Source organism: Mus pahari, chromosome 9 (assembly GCF_900095145.1).
Source record: "Mus pahari chromosome 9, PAHARI_EIJ_v1.1, whole genome shotgun sequence".
In the NCBI taxonomy this organism is placed as follows: Eukaryota; Metazoa; Chordata; class Mammalia; order Rodentia; family Muridae; genus Mus; species Mus pahari.
Genome location: NC_034598.1, coordinates 56,602,142 through 56,624,107, shown reverse-complemented (window position 1 = coordinate 56,624,107; position 21,966 = coordinate 56,602,142). Strand labels below are relative to the sequence as shown.

The window sequence follows — 21,966 nt, the reverse complement described above, 5'->3', positions numbered from 1 at the left end:
AGATAATAGATAGATGATAGAGATAATTAATAGATGATAGATAATAGAGATAATAGACAATAGATAGATAATTGATAAATAGATTGATGATAGATAATAGATGATAGATACAGATAATAGATATAATAGAAAGAGAATAGATGGATGGATGATAGGTATGATAGATGATAGAAATTAGGTAATTGACGGACAGATGGATAGATGATGGATAGAAAGATAGATAGATAGATAGATAGATAGATAGATAGATAGATAGACAGATAGATAGATAGACAGATAGACAGATAGATAGATGATAGATGACACATTAGTGTGCTTCCATCTGCAAGGAAGAAGAGTGAAGGAGAGCCCTGTCCTTGCATACTTTTTGTGTCTGGGTTTGAAAGCAGGATCTGCTGTGTGCCAGGAGCCAAGAAGGAAGCTGAGGAGGCTGAAGGAGCCTCTAATAACTGCTGCGCTGTGTGAGTGAAGAGTCAGGGAGAGTGGCAGGGTGCTGTGGAGCAGCTGGGAGGATGATTCTGGGTGGAGGGACAGGATGTGTGGCGGCATGAGTCAGCACAGTACTGCCTCACAAGTGAGGCACTGCCCAAACACAATGAGGCACTGCCAGCCTTGGAAACACTTCAGAGCCTTCAGATCCCATGTCTACCTACCTATGCTTGTAGGCAGACCTCTTGGAGATGCAGAGCCCTGAGTTCCAATCAAGGCACCATCTGTGTCTGGCAGACTGTGTTTACGGTGGGTTCACTGTATTTGTGGTGGGTTGACTGTGCAAGGTGTGTATCTTTCAGTGCTGGCACACAGCCTGCTCTCCCGCACTGAACCAGACGTGATGGTTATCCCAGCAAGGCAAGTGCTGTAACAAATTAGGCCTCATTTCCTGAATTCTTGCTTGGGGGTCATTATCTTCAATATTTTATAATAATCTCTCCCAGAGAACAACGACCAAAAAGCCTTGTCTGCATTTTTAATGGTGAGCAATACCAGCAGTTAATAAATGTAAAGAGCTACAGTCGTGAACTATTACTACAGGAATTAATATGTTAAGTAGAGAGACAGCAGAACTAGGCTCCTTACATGGGAAACTGTCAGACGAAACATTCTGACATACTCTGGAATATGGTCCTCACTGCCTCATCAAATCCCTTCACATAAAACCACGAGAATTAACCTTTACATTGTTCTAATAATAACAGTCATTTTAAGTAGGAGTAACACATGCCAATTATACAGAATGTAGAAATTATAGGTAAGCAAAAGAGAAGACATCACTAAACCCACTTTCTTTGAGATAGTTACATTTTCTTCTAGTCTTCCTCAACTGTCATGCATTCATATGTTTTCTTTTTTGCAAAAATAGACACTGATTTTACACTGCAGCGTGCAGGCAGACCTGGTGCTGGAGAAGGAGCTGAGAGCTCTATGTCTTGATCCACAGGCAGCGGGAAGAGAACTGGTTTCGGCTTCTGAGACCTCCAAGCCCACCCCCCAGTCACGCACCACTGCACCCCCTCCAACAAAGCCACACCTCCTCTAGGGCATTTTATCTCGGTAATGGGAAAGTAACTAAGACTTAAAGTAATAAAATATTGTGGCTTGCTGGGGCAGTGGTGGCGCACGTCTTTAATCCCAACATTTGGGAGGCAGAGGCAGGGGGATTTCTGAGTTCGAGGCCAGCCTGGTCTATAGAGTGAGTTCCAGGACAGCCAGGGCTATACAGAGAAACCCTGTCTCGAAAAACCAAATATATATATGTATATATGTATGTATGTATGTATGTATGTACATGTACATATTGTGGCTTCCACAGAGGTCTCAGACCTTTCGGAAGGAAAGCTCGGTGCCCTCCAACAGGCGAAGGAGATGAAATAACTGAAGGTTAATCTTGTGCGGGCTGAACAGTGATGGCTGGCAAGCCCTCCAGCCATGCTTGTGAGGAACTTTCTAGAAGACACCGAAGTTGAACGAGGACACGTGAAGAGGCGATTTCCCTCCTCAATACAGATGACCGTCGCGCTGACGGCCATGACTGAACGGAAGTAAAGGAAGGGGAGGCACAAGCTGCTGTGTCTCCTCAGCAGCCAGCCAGCCATCTCTCCCGTCTGCAGGCGGAGTATTTCTACTTCTCCGTCCTTCTGGGTCCGGTACCGCTGTCTTACCTGTTCTCAGAGCCCAGACTGAGTTACTCCACCGGCTTGCCTGCTTCTCACTTTGCAGATGGCAAATGATGGGGTGTCTTAGCTTTCCTAATCATGGAAGCCAGCTCCTAAAAGCCTTTCCTCTTATTTATCTATAGATACTCCATTGGTTCTGTTCCTCTGGAGAGCATCGACTAATATGATATTGATTTACCAGCTGAGAGCGAAAAGGACCATGAAGGGCTGATGAAAGAAGCTGGCTGGAAGTAGAATTTCCAACCAATGACAATGTAGTGATGTTCTATAGCTAGAGCAGCCAACCATACATACTTACTTCTGATTTTCCTTGTTTTTACTTGCAAAAATTAATCTGGAAGATGTAACTAAAAAAAAACAAAATCAAAGAAAAAGTAATGCCATCTAGAGATAGAAACTAATGAGAATTTTGTGTCACTTTTTTTTCATTTTGTATATATATATATATATATATATATATATATATATATATATATGGTATGTGTGCATGTATATGACGGAACAGACCAGTTTTTACTTGCTTTCATAGATAGTGAAGGTCTTCTTGTGGTTTTTTGCCTTTAAAAGACCCTTCCCCACACCCTCCTTCAAGACATGTCTGAGATTCAGCTTTAAGCCTGTCATCCTGCTAGCAGCTAATCAATAAATCCCTTAATTATAATTGGATTGAGTCTGTGGTCTCTTCCCAGGGGTCAGGACATGACCTCACGACATCCAATTGTTTCTGCTCATTCCTGTTCCTGTTTTCTTTTGTACTTTAGGGAAGAATTCTATTTCCTCCATGAACTTGACAGCTGGCTTCTCAATAAAAACATGGAAGGAATGGAGATACCTTTTCTCTTTCTGCTTCTAAATGAGTCCTAACAGTGATGGTGGGGACATAAAGAGTCAGTTCTTGCTTCCTTCCCAGCAGAAGTGTCTGGAAGCATCAGTAGTTGGCACTCAGCAACACGGCAGCCCCCAGTTCTTAGGTCTGCCTGTTTCCTTTCATCCCTAAAAGTGGAAATGGCTCTAGGTATCAATAACCTCTGGGTAAGTTCACATCCTCACTTTTTTTTTCAGCTCTAGCTATTTTACCACTTAAATAACTAATTCCTAATCTTAATTTCCTGTTTGAAACACCAAGTAGGTGTACTATTTCTTTGAAAGGCCAACCACTAGTCCAGACAAATGCAAACCTCAATTCAGGCAAAGGAAAACTTAGAACAGGAGGGAATCAAAAGGGACTGTGGGTCCTTGATGAAACCTTTTCCCTGGGAAACAATGAATGGTGCTGGTGCTGTTCAGCTCGTTCAAATGATTACTGACACCCAAATGACAGTGCCGGGATGCAAGGTAGAGAGAAAGATGGGGTAGTGCCAGCGAGGTCTTCTAAAAGTCAGCGGTTATTTTTTCATTAGGTAAATGCATTTTAATAGCCTATATAGGCTGTGAGTAAACACATAAATTATTTTTCTGTCTTCCAAGCGCTAGACAAATGCATGATGAAAATGTCAGTGATTGTTCTGCCTCCTGTCTCCACCAAAGCCTTAGAGCTGTCAGCAGGGAATTAATATAAACAGGCATCCTGGCTTCATACCCATGCCCTGCTGCAGTCTTATATTTTTCTGAAGGCTATATAAAATAGAAACGGTAAGAGGTCAGAGATTAATATTTACCCTTGGCTGAAGTCAGTACAACTCTTTTTCTTTTCTTTTTTTTTTTAAAGCTTAAGTTAAAAACCATAAAAGAGAAATAAGACAAGATTCAGTGTCTGGCAGTCCCACTATATAATTTGCTGTCTACTTTCAGGATGACATGAAATTATCATCAGTAGTAGGATAACCAGAGACTATTTATTTATCCCATGCTTCAGCGCACCATTTGGAACTGGTTCCATTTACACGGCGTTTATGAATTACATTTCCCTAACTCCTCTCTTGGGGACATTTGCCCTGATGGTGCCGTTGGTATCAGGGGCATTTCCCTTCCAGGATACACAAAGTAACATTGGCACGTTCATTTGCTACAGGAACAGCATAATTTGTGGCTGTGTTATACTCTTTACAACTAGAAACAATTTATCTTTTAGCTAGCAGCTGCTTTGATCACATTTACACATGAAGTAACTTACTTATGTCTACAAAACTGCCCCTGGAGACAGGACTCCTTAGACCTGGTTACCTTCCCCTGGGTTTAGCTTGTATTTTCCCTTTAGAATTAATGTACCACTGTGGCTCCATCTGCACTGTTCCAAACCCCATCTCTTCCTGCTGCACATAAGCATGGTACTCCCTCTCAGCTTCTTTTCACTGTTGCAAGCCCCCCCCACCCCCACCCCAATTGATAACTGCAGCCCAGAGTCTACTAAATTCAGTGGTTAAAAACCTTATGCCAGCCAGGCCTGGTGGCACACTCCTTTAATCCCAGCACTTGGGAGGCAGAGGCAGGTGGATTTCTGAGTTTGAGGCTAGCCTGGTCTACAAAGTGAGTTCCAGGAAAGCCAGGGAGGGCTACACAGAGAAACCCTGTCTGGAAAAAAACAAAAAAACAAACAAACAAAAAATCCTTATGCCGACTAAGAATGGATAGTGTATATCACAAGTCTGAGGAATGGGTGCTCTGTGCTGGAAAATGGATCTCCCAAAGATCTTTTCACTCATCTGTAAGTAACCCTCTGAAGTGCGGGCCTGCAAACAGAGGAAATCTGTAAAAGCTTCTGGCTAAATTGACCACCACTTAGTCACAAAAATGCTCGGCTGTGCCCTGCAATCTGTTGTCCACTCTCGTCTATTTCAAGTTGCTGGGTTTTTTTCTCTGAAAAATATTCAGGAGATGGGTGGTGAATCTATCCAGGAATTCCATTGCTAGGTGAGACATTAAAAGCAGCTTGACATGGTAAATATCTTTCTGATATTATTTTATCAGATTATTAGTTGATATAATGTATTTCAATATTCACCTCTTACCCCGACTCCTCTCAGATCCGCCTTCATTTTCCTATGCACCCACCTGTGTGCATGCTCACTGAGTCCAATTTGTACTGCTCAAACATTCTTGGGTGTGAGGACTGCCCCAGCTTGTTTGACCAGCTGGTCACATCCTTAAAACTGATGCTTCCTCTCCCAGAGATTCTTAATTACCATCATTTCTTCAGTGAAGAATGGACTTCATGCCTACATTTCCTCCACGCTGGGATTTCCTCTGACTTGAGCTTTGGAAGGTCTTAAGTGTGCTGTCACAACCGCTGTGAGTTCATATGTGCAACTGTGCTGTTGTGTGCAGAATCCACTGTTTCCCTGTTGTCAGCTGTCACTACCTCTGGTTCTTACAACCTCTCCCTCCCCTCGTCCCCAAGGATCTCTGAGCCTCAGGAGGAGGACTCTGATATAAGTGTCCCATTAAGGCTGAGTATTGTGCAGCCTCCTGTTCTCCTGATTTCTTTGTTAACTGCCACCAACTGCAGAATGAAACTTCTCTGAGGAGAGAGCGGTGCACTACTTGGTGGACATAGAAAGAAGTCACTGGGAGTCATTCTAATAACATAGTCAATTTTTATTTTTTATTATTATTTCTTTTGGTTTTTGTTTTCTGAGATAGGGTTTCTTTGTGTAGCTCTGGACGTCAGAGAACTCCCTTTATATACCAGGCTGGCCTCAAAATCAGAGTTCTGCCTGTCTCTGCCTCCTGAGTGCTGGGAATAAAGATTTGTGCCACCACCACTCCAAAACATAGTCAATTCTTAATGATCTATTGTGAGTTGTTCTGCCTTCGGGCTATATCTCTGAGGTAAGCCAAATCAACCTCAGAATAGCCTGAAATAGGCAAGGCACAGGCTGAAGCCTTTTCATGCTTCTTGTGGGGGAAGTGGAGAGTAATTGGGATTGAACACAGGGTCTTGTATGGGCTGGGTTACTGCTCTTCCATTGAGCTATAACTCTAGCTTTCATTCTGCTTTCTAGCCCAGGCAATCCTTGAACTTTGTGGTCCTCGTGCCTCAGTCCCCCAATGGCTCAGATTACAGACTTTTGCCACCAGGCACAAGTAATGTTTTTACACACACACACACACACACACACACACACACACACACACACAATGCACTTTGCAAGTCAGTTGGATAAACAGCTTGGGGCACTGTGGGCAGGCACGTATGTTCACATCGGCCTGTGAGAATGAACTCTTCTAACTGCTCTCCTGAGGTCTGTTTTAGGCTTGTCAAGCAGACTGCTGAAGCTTCTTGTGTTTTAACCACACCCCCTGCCTCTTTAGGGAGTGGTAGCTGTGGTTTTTTTTGTTTTTGTTTTTGTTTTTTTTTAACTTCTTTATTTTCCTGTCCTGCTTCTGATTTCCAAGGACTTCCTTCTCCCAGTTGCTGTTCTTCAACCTCAACTCCAACCATCCTGCCTCTCCCAAGGCAAAAAGAAAGCTTGGTGCTTCCCTCGGAAGGACAGATTCTGCAAACCCACTGCAAATGGTTTCTTTGGTATTTCTATCCATGACCATAAAAAAATTTTGCTAAGGTACTAGGCAATATTTACTACAGTTGGATTTTCATTATCTAAATCTGTAGTTATAGCTTCATTAAACACAATTCATAAGAAACCACCAGCTCTGTGGAGGCTCTCATGCTAAGTCCTGAAGAGATAGCCCCTAACATGCGGGAAGTGTGATGGAGTCATGGCCTCCAAAGACACCTATGCTCCAAAGCCAGAGGAAACCTGTGAGCATTTTATAGCCCAGTAGAACAGGAGGTCTGGGATCGGGGAGCAGTGATAATTTAAGGATCTTGAGAAAAGAAAATGCCATCACTTCTTTGAATGTACCCAAATGCAACTAGGCTCTTTATGAGAAAGAAGCAGAGTGTCATAAATGAAGAGAAAGAAGAGGACGACTCTGAAAGAGAGGAGGAGGAGCCAGAGGGAAGAGGAGGAGGGGGAGTCTGCAGCCTGGAGATATATACTCTGGTTGCTCTGGTGGAGGAACAGTCTACAGACTGAGCAGTTCGGGGATAAAGGTGGCTTCCAGAGCTGTAAAAGACAGGCAAAGATTCTTCCCTGGAACCTCCTTGAGGGACACTTGAGCCTTCAGACCTCCAACGTTGTAGAACTCAGTTGCATTACACCACTAGCTTTGTGCTCATTTGCTCCAGCAACAGGAAATGACTATTAAGATTTCGCAATCCAGTAAGTGGGGTGACATGAGCCATTCTGATATAATTCAGGAAGCGAACAGCACAAAATTAATACAAAGAAACCTCTGAGATCATGTATGCAGCGAGTCCTTCACTGAGGGGAGAGAGGCTCCCTGCAGGAGGGCTCCTTCGCAGAGCTTACAGCTGAGCATAGAACAGGACCAACGGCTAAGTGATCCAGACTCATGACTACTTCTTTACCCCAGGGCCCTAAAGGACTTGATTAAAAATTTCCACATTCTACTGAGGATGTAGCAGGTTTCTGAGTTAATAAAACAACAACAGCACTGTAGTTCTTTAATATAGTTTTTTTTTTTAATAACAATTGGAATACCACAGGCAACTCTTCTAAGAATTTAAATGCAGAGATGCAGACTTTGGACTGGAATTCCCTCTCTACACAGAAAAAGTCCTAGCAACAGTGATTTGGCTTACTTCCCGACAGACCGGTTCACCAGCGAAAACTAAAAGAGTAGCAACTGCCAGTCGCTGTAAAAACCCAATTCCTTCCAAAGGCACCGGACACCATTTACAAATTAGACATTTCCTACAATCTTTGCATTTGAGCAACTTCCCTATGACCATGGGAAGCCAATAGACTGTCCGTATCCCTCATAGAAAGACTGACATCGAGTGCCGAGGGTAATGATGGTGGTCTTCTGTTGTTTGTTTGTTCTTATGGAAATGATCTGATAACCAAGTAATGCCACAAAGTCACAAAGTCACACTATGCCACAAAGTCACACTGTGCGACAGATATCAGATGAGAGATATATTGGGGTGGGGTCAGGGGGTGTATACAAAAGGCTACCTCTGAGCAAGGATGGAAAAAGAAAGGGGTGGGCCCTGAAGACTTGGGTTTTATAAAGGGCATGGTGCTGCATGGGCAGAGGGAGAGTGACAATGTATCATGTTTGACTGCCAGTGACTACTGACTACTACCTACTGACGTTGAGTAGCTGAAAGCTGGCTAGGGGAGAACCTGGTTCTGGAAGGTGGGTGGTTCTCTGTTCACCTATACCAAGATCTCACATGGATAATGAGAGAGAGAGAGAGAGAGAGAGAGAGAGAGAGAGAGAGAGAGAGAGAGAGAGAGAGAGAGAGAGAGAGAGAGCGACTTAAGGTTCCTGCTACTCTTTGCTAGGTTTTGATTGCCAGAACCCAGAATCTTGGATAACTCTGATTGGCTCCAGTTTAGCCCCTCCGGTTTGACCGAGAGGCGGTCACTCGGATAAAGCATCTCTTGAAACTATTCTGTTCGGAGGAAGGAACAGACTAATCTGCAGCATTCAATTTCTCCATCAGTTGGTCGCTTGGCTGTACTCTCGGAGCTCAGAGCTTGTGTCCTTCCACGGTGACGCTATTCTCTCGGTGCCTTCAGCAACGTTTGCTTTTGTTTTATTTTTTTCTTTATCTTCTGGTGGATTCACTGCATTTTGGACTGTTCGTGCTCACTGCAAAAGAGCCCAGAGGAGCACCTCTTCTCCATTGACTTGCTCCCATAAGAATGGCCTGGCACTTCCCAAGAGGATCCCAAACTGATCACAGTAGGCCTTAGGTCCTGGGATGGCGTCACAAGCTCTGGGGACCAGCATTCCTCACAAGAAGAACCAGGCATGTTGCAAGCCACTTCTCTTCCCCTGTTCCCTCTGTTTCGGTCCAAGCCTAGAAAGGTAACCTCAGACTGGCTGCATTCAAAGGGGGTTTTCTGAGTCACTCTATCCGTCCCCAAAACTTCCTTGGGAGGTACTGAATGGTTATTCTGGTTTTCATCATCTTCTACTGGAATACTTGGGACATTATCCAAGAACAGTGGAGAAGGACACCTGAAGGACTTCAAGGAAGTGGGAGGGTCTTCTGCAAAATACAAGCTAGGCTGGGTGCTCTCCAGAGAGTTCAGGACCTGATCGGCCAGGAAGCAAGCACACAAACATGGAGTGAAACTTCAGTGACAGTCCCGTTTACATTTCCCTCTCTACATCATAGAGAATGTTCTCTCATTTTCCTAATAAGTAAATTAAGTAAGTAAGATAAAAATAAAAATAAAATAAGTACAAACATAGAATTATGAATTAGAAAAAGATATTAGATATTGGAGAAGCCCCTTTATTCTGAGGGCCACATCAAAGGATTTGAAAGAAGGAATAAAAGAAATTATAGACTATCAAGTCTGACTTCACCCGTGAGCTGGCTACTACCACTCTCAGATGGGTCTGGGGGGATTTTCAACCACGGAAAGTAGAGGAGTCTCATGGAGTAAACCAAGGGTGACCTGGCCTCCAGGTGCCAAATGCCATGGCTCTCCAGTAAGACTTGGGATAAAACCCAACTCCAAGCAGAGAATAAACATCCCTCTCTCACCTGGAAGCTGCTGTAGTTTTAATTCCTCCTGTTTCCTTTACCTCATCTTACATACAGGATGCTGGATTTATAGCTAAGGCTCACCTCCATGATACTGGCTGCCCAGGTCTTACAGCTAAGGCTCACCTCCATGATGCTGGCTGCCCAGGGTCTTACAGCTAAGGTTCACCTCCATGATAGTGACTGCCCAGGGTCTTACAGCTGAGGCTCATCTCCATGATGCTGGCTGCCCAGGGTCTTACAGCTAAGGTTCACCTCCATGATACTGGCTGCCCAGGGTCTTACAGCTAAGGCTCACCTCCATGATNGCTCACCTCCATGATGCTGGCTGCCCAGGGTCTTACAGCTAAGGTTCACCTCCATGATACTGGCTGCCCAGGGTCTTACAGCTAAGGTTCACCTCAATGATACTGGCTGCCCAGGGTCTTACAGCTGAGGCTCACCTCCATGATGCTGGCTGCCCAGGTCTTACAGCTAAGGCTTGTGACCTCTGAGTCATCCCTCAGGAGTGCTGACTACCTCTTCTGAGGATATCCTCTCTCCTCACTGTTACTCACAACTGACCTACCTATTCCCCAGATCACAGCTAAACCATCAGCTGGTTGCCACAGACTGGCAACCCAACTCTATTCTGACTCTACCCTTCCGGGTCATTCTGGGATTCTGACTGCCATCATGCCTGCCTACTGGACCGAAATATCATGTCTATTGATCTGACTTCTTTGAATTGCAAGCTTGAGAATGGTCACCATATCTTGACCACTATGTGCAGCAGGATTTTCCCTGTCCAGTTAATTTAATTATTTATACAAGAAGCCTGTGATTGGACAGGGAAAAGGGAGGCAGCAGGAAGAGTTGCAGAGATGGAGAGAGAGGAGACAGGTAGGGATAAGGAAGCAAGATGGAAGGAGATGGACAGGATGATTCAGATTCTGCGTGGTTTTAATAGCCACAGGTAGATGTGTTATCATATAGGGATAGAACCATTGAGGCAACCTGTCTAATCTAGGTGGGCAGTTTGTATTATTATCAATTGGTCCTGAATTTATTGTGCGGGCATCCTGTGAACTGAGAATTTATTAATATATAAATCTGACTGAATAATTATAAGCTTCAGAGTTTTGTTTCTACCAGGTTGCTGGGTGTTGTAGTGGCTGACCATGGTGTGGGCAGTTGTTGCGTGGGACTGTTGTGGCCATAACCTGCCAAGGGAACTTAGTGAGTCTGGTACAGACGTTTCGGGAGCTCCAGGTCAAAGAGACCACTAAGTTCAGAACACCCCGCTGGAGCCATGTGGCCCACCAGTGCCCAGTGTAGCATGAGATATTGATAGTCGTTTTAATATTTCCCGCAACAGCTATGCATCCCTTGTACCGAAAATATAGTATTTGCTTATAAATGAACAGATTACATCTATGGCGAATACATTTTAAAACAATGAAAACAAATATGTACATTTTAAGGGGTCAGACTGTTAAATAAAAGGCCCCTTGCAAACTACTTTTCATTAGATTAAAAAAAAAAATTATCAATGAAGGTGGGAGTGTTCTGGGGAGCTCACCGGAAGGTGACAGGATAACTTATTCTTTGCATGAGTTCCGGGGGTCAAACACAGGTCACCAGGCTTGCCCAGTAAACAATGCCTTTACCTACTAAGCTACTTTGCTGGTCCCATATTTGATATTTTATAACACTCTGGTTCTACCTAGTAATGGCTTCTACAAACGCAGCAGGAGTGTGAGGTGTTTGTTTGTTTTAAGCTTGAAAGGTTATCCATTTGTCTAGAATTCTCTGTGGGAAGCTGAATTTGTCTCACTAATAAAAAATTTGCTTAGATGCACAATTTATCGGACTCAGATTCCTCATGGCTCGTCTTTCAATAAAAGCTCATATATCTTACTTCGTCCATCGTGGGTCTTAACTTGGCCCTCGTTGCCGCACACTGGCCCGCCAGAGAGAAGAGCTTTGCAGAGAAGTTCCGAGGACAGGGCGGTATCTTCCTGTCTAAGAAGGAGAGGCAGGAGTCTAGGCCTCTTTTCTCCATCAGTTCCATGAGGAGGTCCCGCTAGGAAGAGGAAAGGACAGTGTTGTTTCCTGGAACTCTATCAGACAACTAATTGACAAATGGGTGCCCACTTGAGCGAAGTTCTTACCAGCTGAACGTGTTTTGGATCATCCAGCACCACTTTGCAGCCCGTTAGAACCTCCATGATCACCTATAAGGAACATACACTAAGTCAGCCACAGAGGTTGAGAATGAATACAGAATTAGTTTCAACTATTTGACGTGACAATGGATTCGATTCAAATTAATGCGCATGTATTTTGTTACTTCAAGGATTATGCGAAAATTAATGTGTCAGATAACAAGTAACAGAAAATCAATAGATATAAAAGTTAAAACTCTTAAAAATTTTCCCTCTAAGCTAGTGGTCTGAGGACCACTGTGACCTTCTCTGCCTAACCTTCTAATACAGTTCCTTGTGTTGTGGTGACCGCCAGCCATAAAGTTATTTTTATTGCTACTTCATAACAGTAGTGTTGCTACTGTGATGAATGGTAATGTAAATATCTAATATGCAGATGACCTTAGGGGACCCCTGGTAAAGGTTGAGAGGCACTGCTCTCAGGATTTAAAGCCCTCGTGTGGCAGTGAATTCTCTTCCATAGCTAGCCAGCAGGCAACACTCACGATTCCGAAGCTGTAGACATCAGTTTTAACAGAAAGTCTTCCTTGTCTGATGTATTCTTCTGGCATGTACCACAGATGTTTCCTGCCGCTGCCGGTCATATTTATGGTAGAACTCTGCTGCTCTGGATTGGGTCGGAAGTGCGCCGTGGCAAAATCCGTTAGTTTGGGTTGGAACTGGTCATCCAAGAGTATGTTTGCACTGTAAGTGTGGTCAAAGACAGACAGGACAAAACATCACAGAGGCTGAGATACGACAAGCTCAGTGATTCAGAACACTGTGAGATGAAGCCAAACATAAATCCCTATGGGCGAGTACAAATTCAAACCTTTTTCTTCAAGCATAAACATAAATTTAAGTGAAGCCTAAAGAGAAAAAAATCTGACCCATGAACAGTGGGTATTTCAGATTTTGAAACATGTGTAGATGCTGTGCCAACAGGACAAACTAAGATTAACCACAGCAGTTTGTTTGTACTCTTACGGAGATGGTGAGCTCAGTTTTAAGCAGCTGGTAATGGAATCTGTTACATGCAGAGAGGTGTGTTATGGAGCGCTAGGCTTCCTAGAACCATTACCCTAGAAAGACTTGAGGAGTCCTTGACAGCCCCTATTTCAATAGTTCCCAACCTTCCTGGCACTACAACCCTTTAATACAGCTCCTCGTGTTCTGCTGAGAGCCGGCCATAGAATTCTTTTCGTTACTTCAGAACTGTCATGTTGCTACTGTTATAAATTGTAATGTAAATGTCTGACGGGCAGGATACCTGATATGTGACCCCAAAAGAGGTCACGACCCACAGGTTGAGAACCACTACCCGACTTTAATAATCGTCCCACCTCAAAGGTCCATCTTTATGAGTTTCATTTTAGCTTTGAGACTCACTCAGGATGTGAACTACTGAGGAAGCAAAGGCAGAGCATAGAATTCATTTAGGGGGTACTGTCACATTAAAAACAATCATGTCACAGCTTAGATGCGAGTGTTGGTTTACTTTATGCCTCAGAAGCCTGTCATAGGACAACAGGGGAGGAGAAGCCCAGAGGGACATACATTCCACACAGCAGAAGTCCTTCCCCAGGTTCTGAGACCTTCAGTTCTTGAATTTGAGGCCAGGAGAATAGCAGAAGCCATGACACTGCTCATGGAGTATAAAGTCCATTGGCTGCCAAGGATGGCTGGATACATGGTAGCAGGGATTGCTGGATACATTGTGGCAGGGATGCCTGGATACATTGTGACAGGGATTGCTGGATACATTGTGGCAGGGATTGCTGGATACATTGTNAGGGATTGCTGGATACATTGTGGCAGGGATGCCTGGATACATTGTGACAGGGATTGCTGGATACATTGTGGCAGGGATTGCTGGATACATTGTGGTAGGGATGGGTGGATACATTGTAGCAACCATGAGGACTATCAATCAGCCATAAGGGAACAGGCAAAGTGGTTGGGGGCCATGAGCAAGTAAGTGAACTTTTGCTTCAGTTTTGCTTAGGGCTCTTCAGAGCTTGTTTGTATCCTGATGAGACATTTTCTACTTAGCTTGCTCATCCAAATGTCAAGGCACAGATTTTGCAGTACTATGCACTGTTATCAAATGTACTAGCAGCCAGTGGGTAAGAGGTTCATAAGCCTGAACAAACACCGAACCCTACAAATGTCCCAAAGACCTCTGTTGTCCCAGAACGAGAACAAGAATAGGCAGGGCAAGTTCTGAACTGTTACCCTCCAGAGGAAGACATGGCTGTGAGACTATGGTGGGATTCATAGTGGATTTGAGCACATTAGGTCTGTGTTTATAACTAAGGTCTCAATCCAGACTTTGCCTAGGACCAAGTTGACAACAGATGAAATGAAGTGATATCCTAGCTTCCTTTAAGAATAAAAATGTGAAAAGGAAGGAAGATGGCTGCCGACATCAACCAGTGTTACCAGCCACAAGTAGCTGTGGTATCGTAAGGTTAGATTATTGGGCTAAAGCTTTTATCATTATTAATTGGCTCTGAAACTAATGCATTGGCATCCTGTAAATTGTGATATTATTGATACATTAATTTGATTGGTTAATTTTAAAAAAGAATAAAAGCATCAGGACCTACTCTGATGCTTTCAGAATTCAGGAGAATATGAACGTGAGGGTTTGTCAGTTGAGTCAGGAGATGAGACAGGTAGAGATAGCTCCAACCCTCACAGTGTCACTCATACAACAGGATGGAGCTGGGGATAAGGTCTAGACCACCTTGGGAAAAGGCTGAAAACTTCTATGAAAGAAGCCAGCAGCAAAAGGGGATGGTAGAAATCCCCTACCCTGTGCCAAGTAAATCTGTGGCACAGGCACATACACAGACGTTCCCGTGTGTCTGAAGGGGACCTATGGCTCATTGTAATACTAAAAGGCATGCCCCTGGATGAGATTTAAGATGCTAAAAGGACATGAGACATGTATGTAGAACTACATGTAGCACACCATGCCCAAGAAAGTTCACTGTATATAAATCAATCAAGAAGTCCATAAAAATCCCAGCTCCACACGGCAGGTCATTGGAGCTTCTGCCCCTTTGCCCTGCCATGGCCTGCTTCCTCCCATAGAAACATAACTTCTTCTTCTTCTTTTTTTTTTTTTTCAAGACAGGGTTTCTCTGTATAGCCCTGGCTGTCCTGGAACTCACTTTGTAGACCAAGCTGGCCTCGAACTCAGAAATCTGCCTGCCTCTGCCTCTCGAATGCTGGGATTAAAGGCGTGCACCACCATACCCAGCCAGAAACATAACTTCTTATACACAGTTTATACTGCTTTCCACATGTCTCTGTCCATTGCCTTGTTCCAAAACACAAAACAGAGGAAACTCTCAGAAGTGCCCAGCGAACTCTCCTATCCAGTGACATCACGAGTTAGCCTCCCCCACCCCCACCCCCACCCCAGTTTTTACTACCCTGGGAGGCATCCCTGAGTACCCCTGTGTCATCTCTGCACAGAGAAAGATGCCAAAACTATAAATGCTACTTTTTTTTTTTTTTTTTTTTTTTTTGGTTTATCTGTATAGCCCTGGATGAGGTTAGGCTCAAATTTAGAAATTCACCTACCCTGCCTCCCAAGAGCTGGGTTAAAGGCGTGTACCATCACCATCTAACTTACTGCCACATTTTCAATGTCTTCCTCCTTCACCCAAGTTTTCCAGAAGGCATGGTATTCTGATTAATATGTTAGGCAGTTGAAAATGACAAACCCAAATCTAAACACCACGCAGGATTCCCTGGAGGGGTTTTTTTTTTTTTTAAATATGGGAAAGGGGTGTGCGGAGATGCAGAAGGACAGACATAATAACATAATCCATAATCCAAGCCATGCACTTGACCTGCAGCAAAACAAGTTAGAAGCTGACAGCAACGGGTGAGTCACATGACTCTGAGAGCACAGGAAGAGGTGACCACAAACCGTGCCACCCAAAACACCTATGGAGGTTGTGGGGTCAGCGAGGGGGCATGGGTCAGACAGGATGACCTGAGGATACCGCCCTTACACATTGCATACTGACATCTGGTGAAGAGACCATTCTTGCCAGCAGGCCTTAGTGTGGAGTATACATTTTGAAACCGGTGATTTATTTGGTTCTAAAGAAAGGTTACAGGAAGGCGAGAAAGAGGAAGGCTCAGGCTTAGGAAAGTGGGGCTTGTTAAAACTTGTCAGGTTCTACACTAATGCTTTCCCCTGTCCCCTGCTTCAACCTAAAATAGAATCTTCAATTATCAAGTGCCTCTGACTACCACTTGGTATGTTTGTTCTGCAGCCTGAGAAGGGACTGACAAAAAGAAGAGACTGTTGAAGTCACACCAACACAAAGCCAACGTACAGCATGCTGGTGATTCTGGCCATTACAGAGGCAGACAGTGGGCAGCTTTGGCCCACGCTTGCATCTCATGTTTCTACTTCCCATCCCCTACTCCTTACTCTAAAGGTATTTGCTGTAATAGAGAGGCCAATGGGATTTGTAATTCTTTAAATAGAAGGATCCCTGACTGAGACCTTGGGGCAATCCTGACCAGGTAGTGAAGTTGTACATGACTTAGGTGTAGTGACTTATCACTATTTTTTTTTTTTAAAGGAACATGATTCCCCAAACATACTCATAGTGAGAACATCTTTCTCTCCTCCTCACTAACTTTCCTGGTTTAGTAGAAACAGGCCTTAAAACTTAGGATGATGTATATAGGTTAAAATGTAAGATTTGAATTTTAAGTTGTGTCTGACACAGAGGATGAGAACTGATCTTTAAAGACATTACATATATTTAGAGGGACTGTTTTGAGTCTTCGTCAATTGTCACATTCTGGAACCAGGTTTCTCTCCACCTTCAACAATTCAGTGCCTATAGGGGAAGGTATAAGAGGATTAAAGAACCAATCCATCCAGCTGATATTGCATCTTCTGTAGACCTAGGGGTCCTATTAAACACTAAATTGACTCTCAGCCTTCACAAGTCTGCAGCTCTCAGCTGACTTGCCCAGGAGGACTGGGATAAAGGCTGAAAGAGGCTGAGCCACCACACAAGAGTGTCCTGGGAGCCAGTGGACCAACCTGTGGCTGTCTGTCCACCCTACCGGCCTCCTCCCATACTTATATACCGGTGCGTAGGAAATGCTGTGTGTGTAAGAAATGCTGTGTGTGTAAGAAATGCTATGTGTGCTCTCTCGTACTCTCATCTTGTGTCTCTGGTCAGTTTCCGCTGTTCAGACATCCCTGTTGAAGCTTCCTGTTTCCCTCGTCTAACACAGAAGCCTGTCTCACCAATGGCAACACCACCCTTGGACCTGAGTGTATAGGACCTGTTAGAAACACTCACTGAGGTTAAGTTCCTGATTTGGAGCCATTAGCAAGAATGAACGTCTGGGATGAGAACTGCTGCGGGTAAAAATGTCTTTCAACTTAAACTTATCTATAAATGAACACGCAAGGTCTAGTGCTATCAGATGCTTTAACGAGATCCTGTAATTGGAAAGTATCTTCACTTCCTAAAGATAAATGTGAGTCTTCTGCCAAGGCGACAGCCTGCATTCCGGATTCTCTCTTTGGATCCTTTCCTTCTCAACTCCCACCATCTGGTAGTGAGTTTTGTTTCTGTAACATCCTCTTAAAGAGTTCAGATTACTAAGATATTTTTGGGATAAATGAACTGCCAGACTTGCTGCAAACACCTCTGGAATGTGAGCTTCGCTTCCCCCTGTGGGTGTTCTTCAACTGCAAGCCAGACATTTTCCTTCTTAGAAAGAGAAATCTCTCTTTGCTGGAACAAACCAGACCAACGGCGTGGATCCCCAGACCTAATCTCTCTCCCCACAAGAGTCTGACGCCAGCATCTCAGCGTGTGCCCGTGGTGCTTCTCTTTCTCAATTCCTGTGTCTGTTGATGGGGCCTTTAAATTCCCTAATAAGAGCGTGGTTGTTGGGAATATAGAGACATGGAAGGGCTCCTTCCCTTCCTCATTTAGCCATGTGGCAGGCAAGTCATGTGACAGATGGGTCATGTGACAGGCAAAGGCCTGGTTTTTCTAAGCCTTAGCTTCCCTCCTAGAACTTCATTTCAACTACAAATGATAATGATCAAACCTCCACTCAGGGTTAGTGAAAGACTAACAAGTGTTTCTGTGGGATTCTGTATGGGATCTGAAGTCCTCAGCTTAGACTGAACTCCACAGTCCACCTGTGGTCTAGCTCCAGTCCCTCATGGATAAGTATTTACCAATGTCATAGGATAAATTGCATTGTCTCTGGTGACCTTTGTGCTGCTCCATGTAGAAGGCCTCTTCCCCTTCTTATTCTTACCCAACATCTCTCTGTGCCATCAGAATCAATGCTGCCATGAAATTCTCCCCTGAGCCTCTCTGAAGCCCACTGTGCCTCCTGCCACATATATATATATATATATATATATATATATATATATATATATATATATATTTAATGCCTGTGAGTTCACTGTCGCTGGCTTCAGACACACCAGAAGAGGGCATCGGATCCCATTACAGATGGTTGTGAGCCACCATGCGGTTGCTAGGAATTGAACTCAGGTCCTCTGGAAGAACAGCCAGTGCTCTTAACCACTGAGCCATCCCTCCAGCCCATGCCTCCTGCTTTTAAGTTACTTTTAGACATCTACAGTATGTTATTCAGTACTTAATGGAGCCCACCTTGTATTGTTTGCACAAGCATAATGGTGAGCCTATAGCAGATACCAAACATCTATTAGTGTAATCACTTCCTCAAGGGGATGTGAAGCCCTCACGTAGTTTAGACCACTGAGCATGGGAATGATAACTACACGACCCAGAAGTTGTTCAGCATCCTCCCATATTACCTACAGAAAACATTAACTGAGTTCCAAAAGCACTCAGACAAGATTCTCTCTCTCTCCCCTCTGTCCTTGGGAAGTCATTACTAATCAACCAAAGACAGAGTGTGAGATAAAACATTCCATTAGCTATCAGCAGCCATGACTTGTTATGGCTGCTCTAGCACACCGCTTCTTGGACTCATTCTTTAAATGGTTAAATAGTAGAGCCAGGACTGAAAACTAACCTCTCATTTTCACATTGGGTGCCGTTTTGATTTACAACAGTTAACTGAGAAAAAATGTTCATTCAGCAATAGGAACAGAAAATTAAAATCTATTGATTACAAGGAGAAAAAATTGAACCCCTCTCCCTGTCCTCCCTCCCTCCCTCTCTCTCTCTCTCTCTCTCTCTCTCTCTCCCTCTCTCTCTCTCTCTCTCTCTCTCTCTCTCTCTCTCTCTCTCACACACACACACACACACACACACACACACACACACACGTACATGCCTGATTTATCTCCAGGGACTGTGTGAGCATCATTCTATTTTGTTTAAACAAAAGGAGCCAGACACCAGGCTGCAGAGTAATGTCTTCATGATCATCACTGGGGGTGAGGGGTTGGCGGGAGGAGGGGGGATGCTGGAGAGGCTAAATGAGGCCCTGACGTTAATCATGACCCGTGGTGTTTAAAACCATGCAGGTGGCCAGAATTAATTTTTTCTTCTTCTGTAAAGGTGAGCTAAGGACTGATCCTCAGAAGTCTCTCAGGATTGGGAGTCACCTCTAACTCTTCCACTATTCCTTTTCTCAGGTGTTGCGTCCAGGTGGGAGCCAGTCAAAGGCTATTTGATCATGGCTTGTTTGGGAGCATTAAGGAAATTCTTCTGTGCTGACCCTCCCCTCTGTACCATGGACATCGGTTAGAGTGACCCTCCCCTCTGTACCATGGACATCGGTTAGAGTCTACCCAGGGGTGTTTCCATAGCCTATGTAACAAGACCATAACAAATGACTCAGAGGTAGGAGACGGAATATTTTGAGAGATGATCCACAGTCTCCTGGGACTTCACTGACCTTAAAGGGCAAAAATATTTTCTCTTTTAATCCCTCTATCTGAATGATAGGCCTCCAAGAATTAAACACCCAGTTCAATTATACCAGTCTGGTACTTTTAATTTCTGTGTCATATTTATATAAAACATGGGCAAAACCCAAATGCTCTTAAATGAATTCTGGTTATATATATATATATATATATATATATATATATATATATATATATTTGTTCTTTTAAGTCTGTACTTTAACTTTTACCAAGGGCAGATAAGTAACATAAGAGAATGCTGTAGATCTAAGAAGAGGTTTGGTAGCACTCTATTGAACTTGACCTTAGAAATTTAAAATCATCGGTACTTTATCACTAAATATGTATAATCATATATATTATAGTGTATAATATATAGTGGGTATATATAATCACATTTATTATAATGTATGTAGTACATTATAATAATGTATTATAATGTAAAATAAATGTATTATAATAGATAGGATATAATCATACACAAATATATGATCATATATAATGGTATTGATGATGTATAATTATTATATTATCTTGTACATGCATGTATAATTTACTCAGATCTTTATGACTTGCCTAGACATCTCAGTTCTGTCTTTATCTTTAAAAGTCATAGCGATGAACGATATTGAGCCTTTTAATTGTAGAACTAATTAGAGACAAGGGAATTTCTTCATATTAGTTGCTTTGAGAGAGAAAGGATGATGACAGATTGTTGGGGGTTTTGTCCTAAATTATTAATTAATTAATTAATATTTGAGACAAGTTCTTACTATGTAGTCTGGCTGGCCTGGCACGAGGTAAGACCAGCCTGAGCTTGAACTCGTAGAGATCCCCCTGCCTCCTGGTTCCTAGGATTAAAGGCGTGTACCATCACACCCAGCATAAATCTTATTTTCACTTTTAGAGTATAACATAATTCCAGAATATTTTTGAAGTTGGGCTATTTGTTTTCATTAGAATGTATTGCGTGTACAAAAGTTCCGATTTCGTTACAAAAGTTTCCTGTATGTACATGATCTACTTCGGCGGCCAAATTTACTTCCTCTTCCTTCATTTTCATATTTTTTTAAAATATAGATTTAACATATGAGAGAAAACATAACATATTTTATTTTTTCTTAGTCTTAACTTAAAGCATTTTTTTAAGATAAAATGGAAGCAAATTATAACCATTACAATAATAAACCACAGCAATAAAGCCTTGTAGACATTTTGGTGGGCTTCACTTTTAATATTTAAAAAAATAAGTTTACAGCTCTACAATTTTACAATTTACAATTTTACAATTGTGTACTACATAGGACTTAGGATGGCTTTGTTTGTCTGTTTGATTTTAAATCATCTCACTTTTGTGCCAGGTTGCTTCATGCTACCAATATTAATTAATGTCGACTGATCTCTGACCCATTAGTCTACCGTTCAGTACAAAAAAGTAAATGAAGATTTTTCCATTTTTTACTTCTCTGACAAAAAATGCAGCAGATTTACTCATGGAAAATGATTCCATTCAACACAGATCTTCGAGCCAAATGTCAAGACCACACATGGCTCCCTTGCTAGGAGCTGTCTTTCCTAATTATGACTTTTCAAACTGCATGGCAAACACAGGAGAATCGATGACTTGGGACCCTCCTAAGAGCAATGGGCTAAGAATCAGGGGGGTCTAATTTTGAGTGAAGGGAAGGGGTCTCTTCAGAGATGCACGGAAGTGACCTAGGTCAGCCAAGTCACTTGGCCAGGACTCCTACAGACAGACGCTGTTACCATCTGACAGATGTTTGGTGGCCTAAGTGAACTGAATTGGTCTCGTTCCAATTCCTAGACAACAGGTGTGCATATCACCAAGTAAGAGGAGATGTCTGTGGCTGAAGTTGGCACCAACGAATGGTTTTTGCTGGCTGCTCAGCAGAAAGGCTGAGGCTCTGAAGGGGCTTGGTTTGTGCTGGAGCAGGCAGGGATGGTGATGAAACCACATGAAAGCACGATTCCTAAGTACACGTCCACAGCCCTGGGATTTACGTCTTACACACTTGCTTGTGTGTGTGTGTGTGTGTGTGTGTATGTGTGTCTATGTATATATGTGTGCATATGTGTTTGTTTGTGTATGTGTGCGTATGCTGTGTCTGTGTGTGTATTTGTATGTAT

At 43.2% G+C, this 21,966-nt stretch overlaps 1 protein-coding gene across 1 annotated transcript in view; it reads right to left on the bottom strand.

Annotated features, from left to right (window-relative positions):
• Nucleotides 1-7,686: 7,686 nt before the first annotated feature.
• Nucleotides 7,687-21,966, bottom strand: part of Irak3 (interleukin 1 receptor associated kinase 3) — a 56,969-nt gene continuing 42,689 nt past the window's right edge. The window contains exons 9-12 of the mRNA XM_021205605.2: nt 12,401-12,599; nt 11,862-11,924; nt 11,609-11,773; nt 7,687-9,250 (exon numbers count right to left, since the gene is read on the bottom strand). Of these exons, the coding sequence (XP_021061264.1) occupies nt 8,774-9,250; nt 11,609-11,773; nt 11,862-11,924; nt 12,401-12,599 (904 nt within the window). The 3' untranslated portion in view covers nt 7,687-8,773. The remainder of the gene's footprint in view (nt 9,251-11,608; nt 11,774-11,861; nt 11,925-12,400; nt 12,600-21,966) is intronic.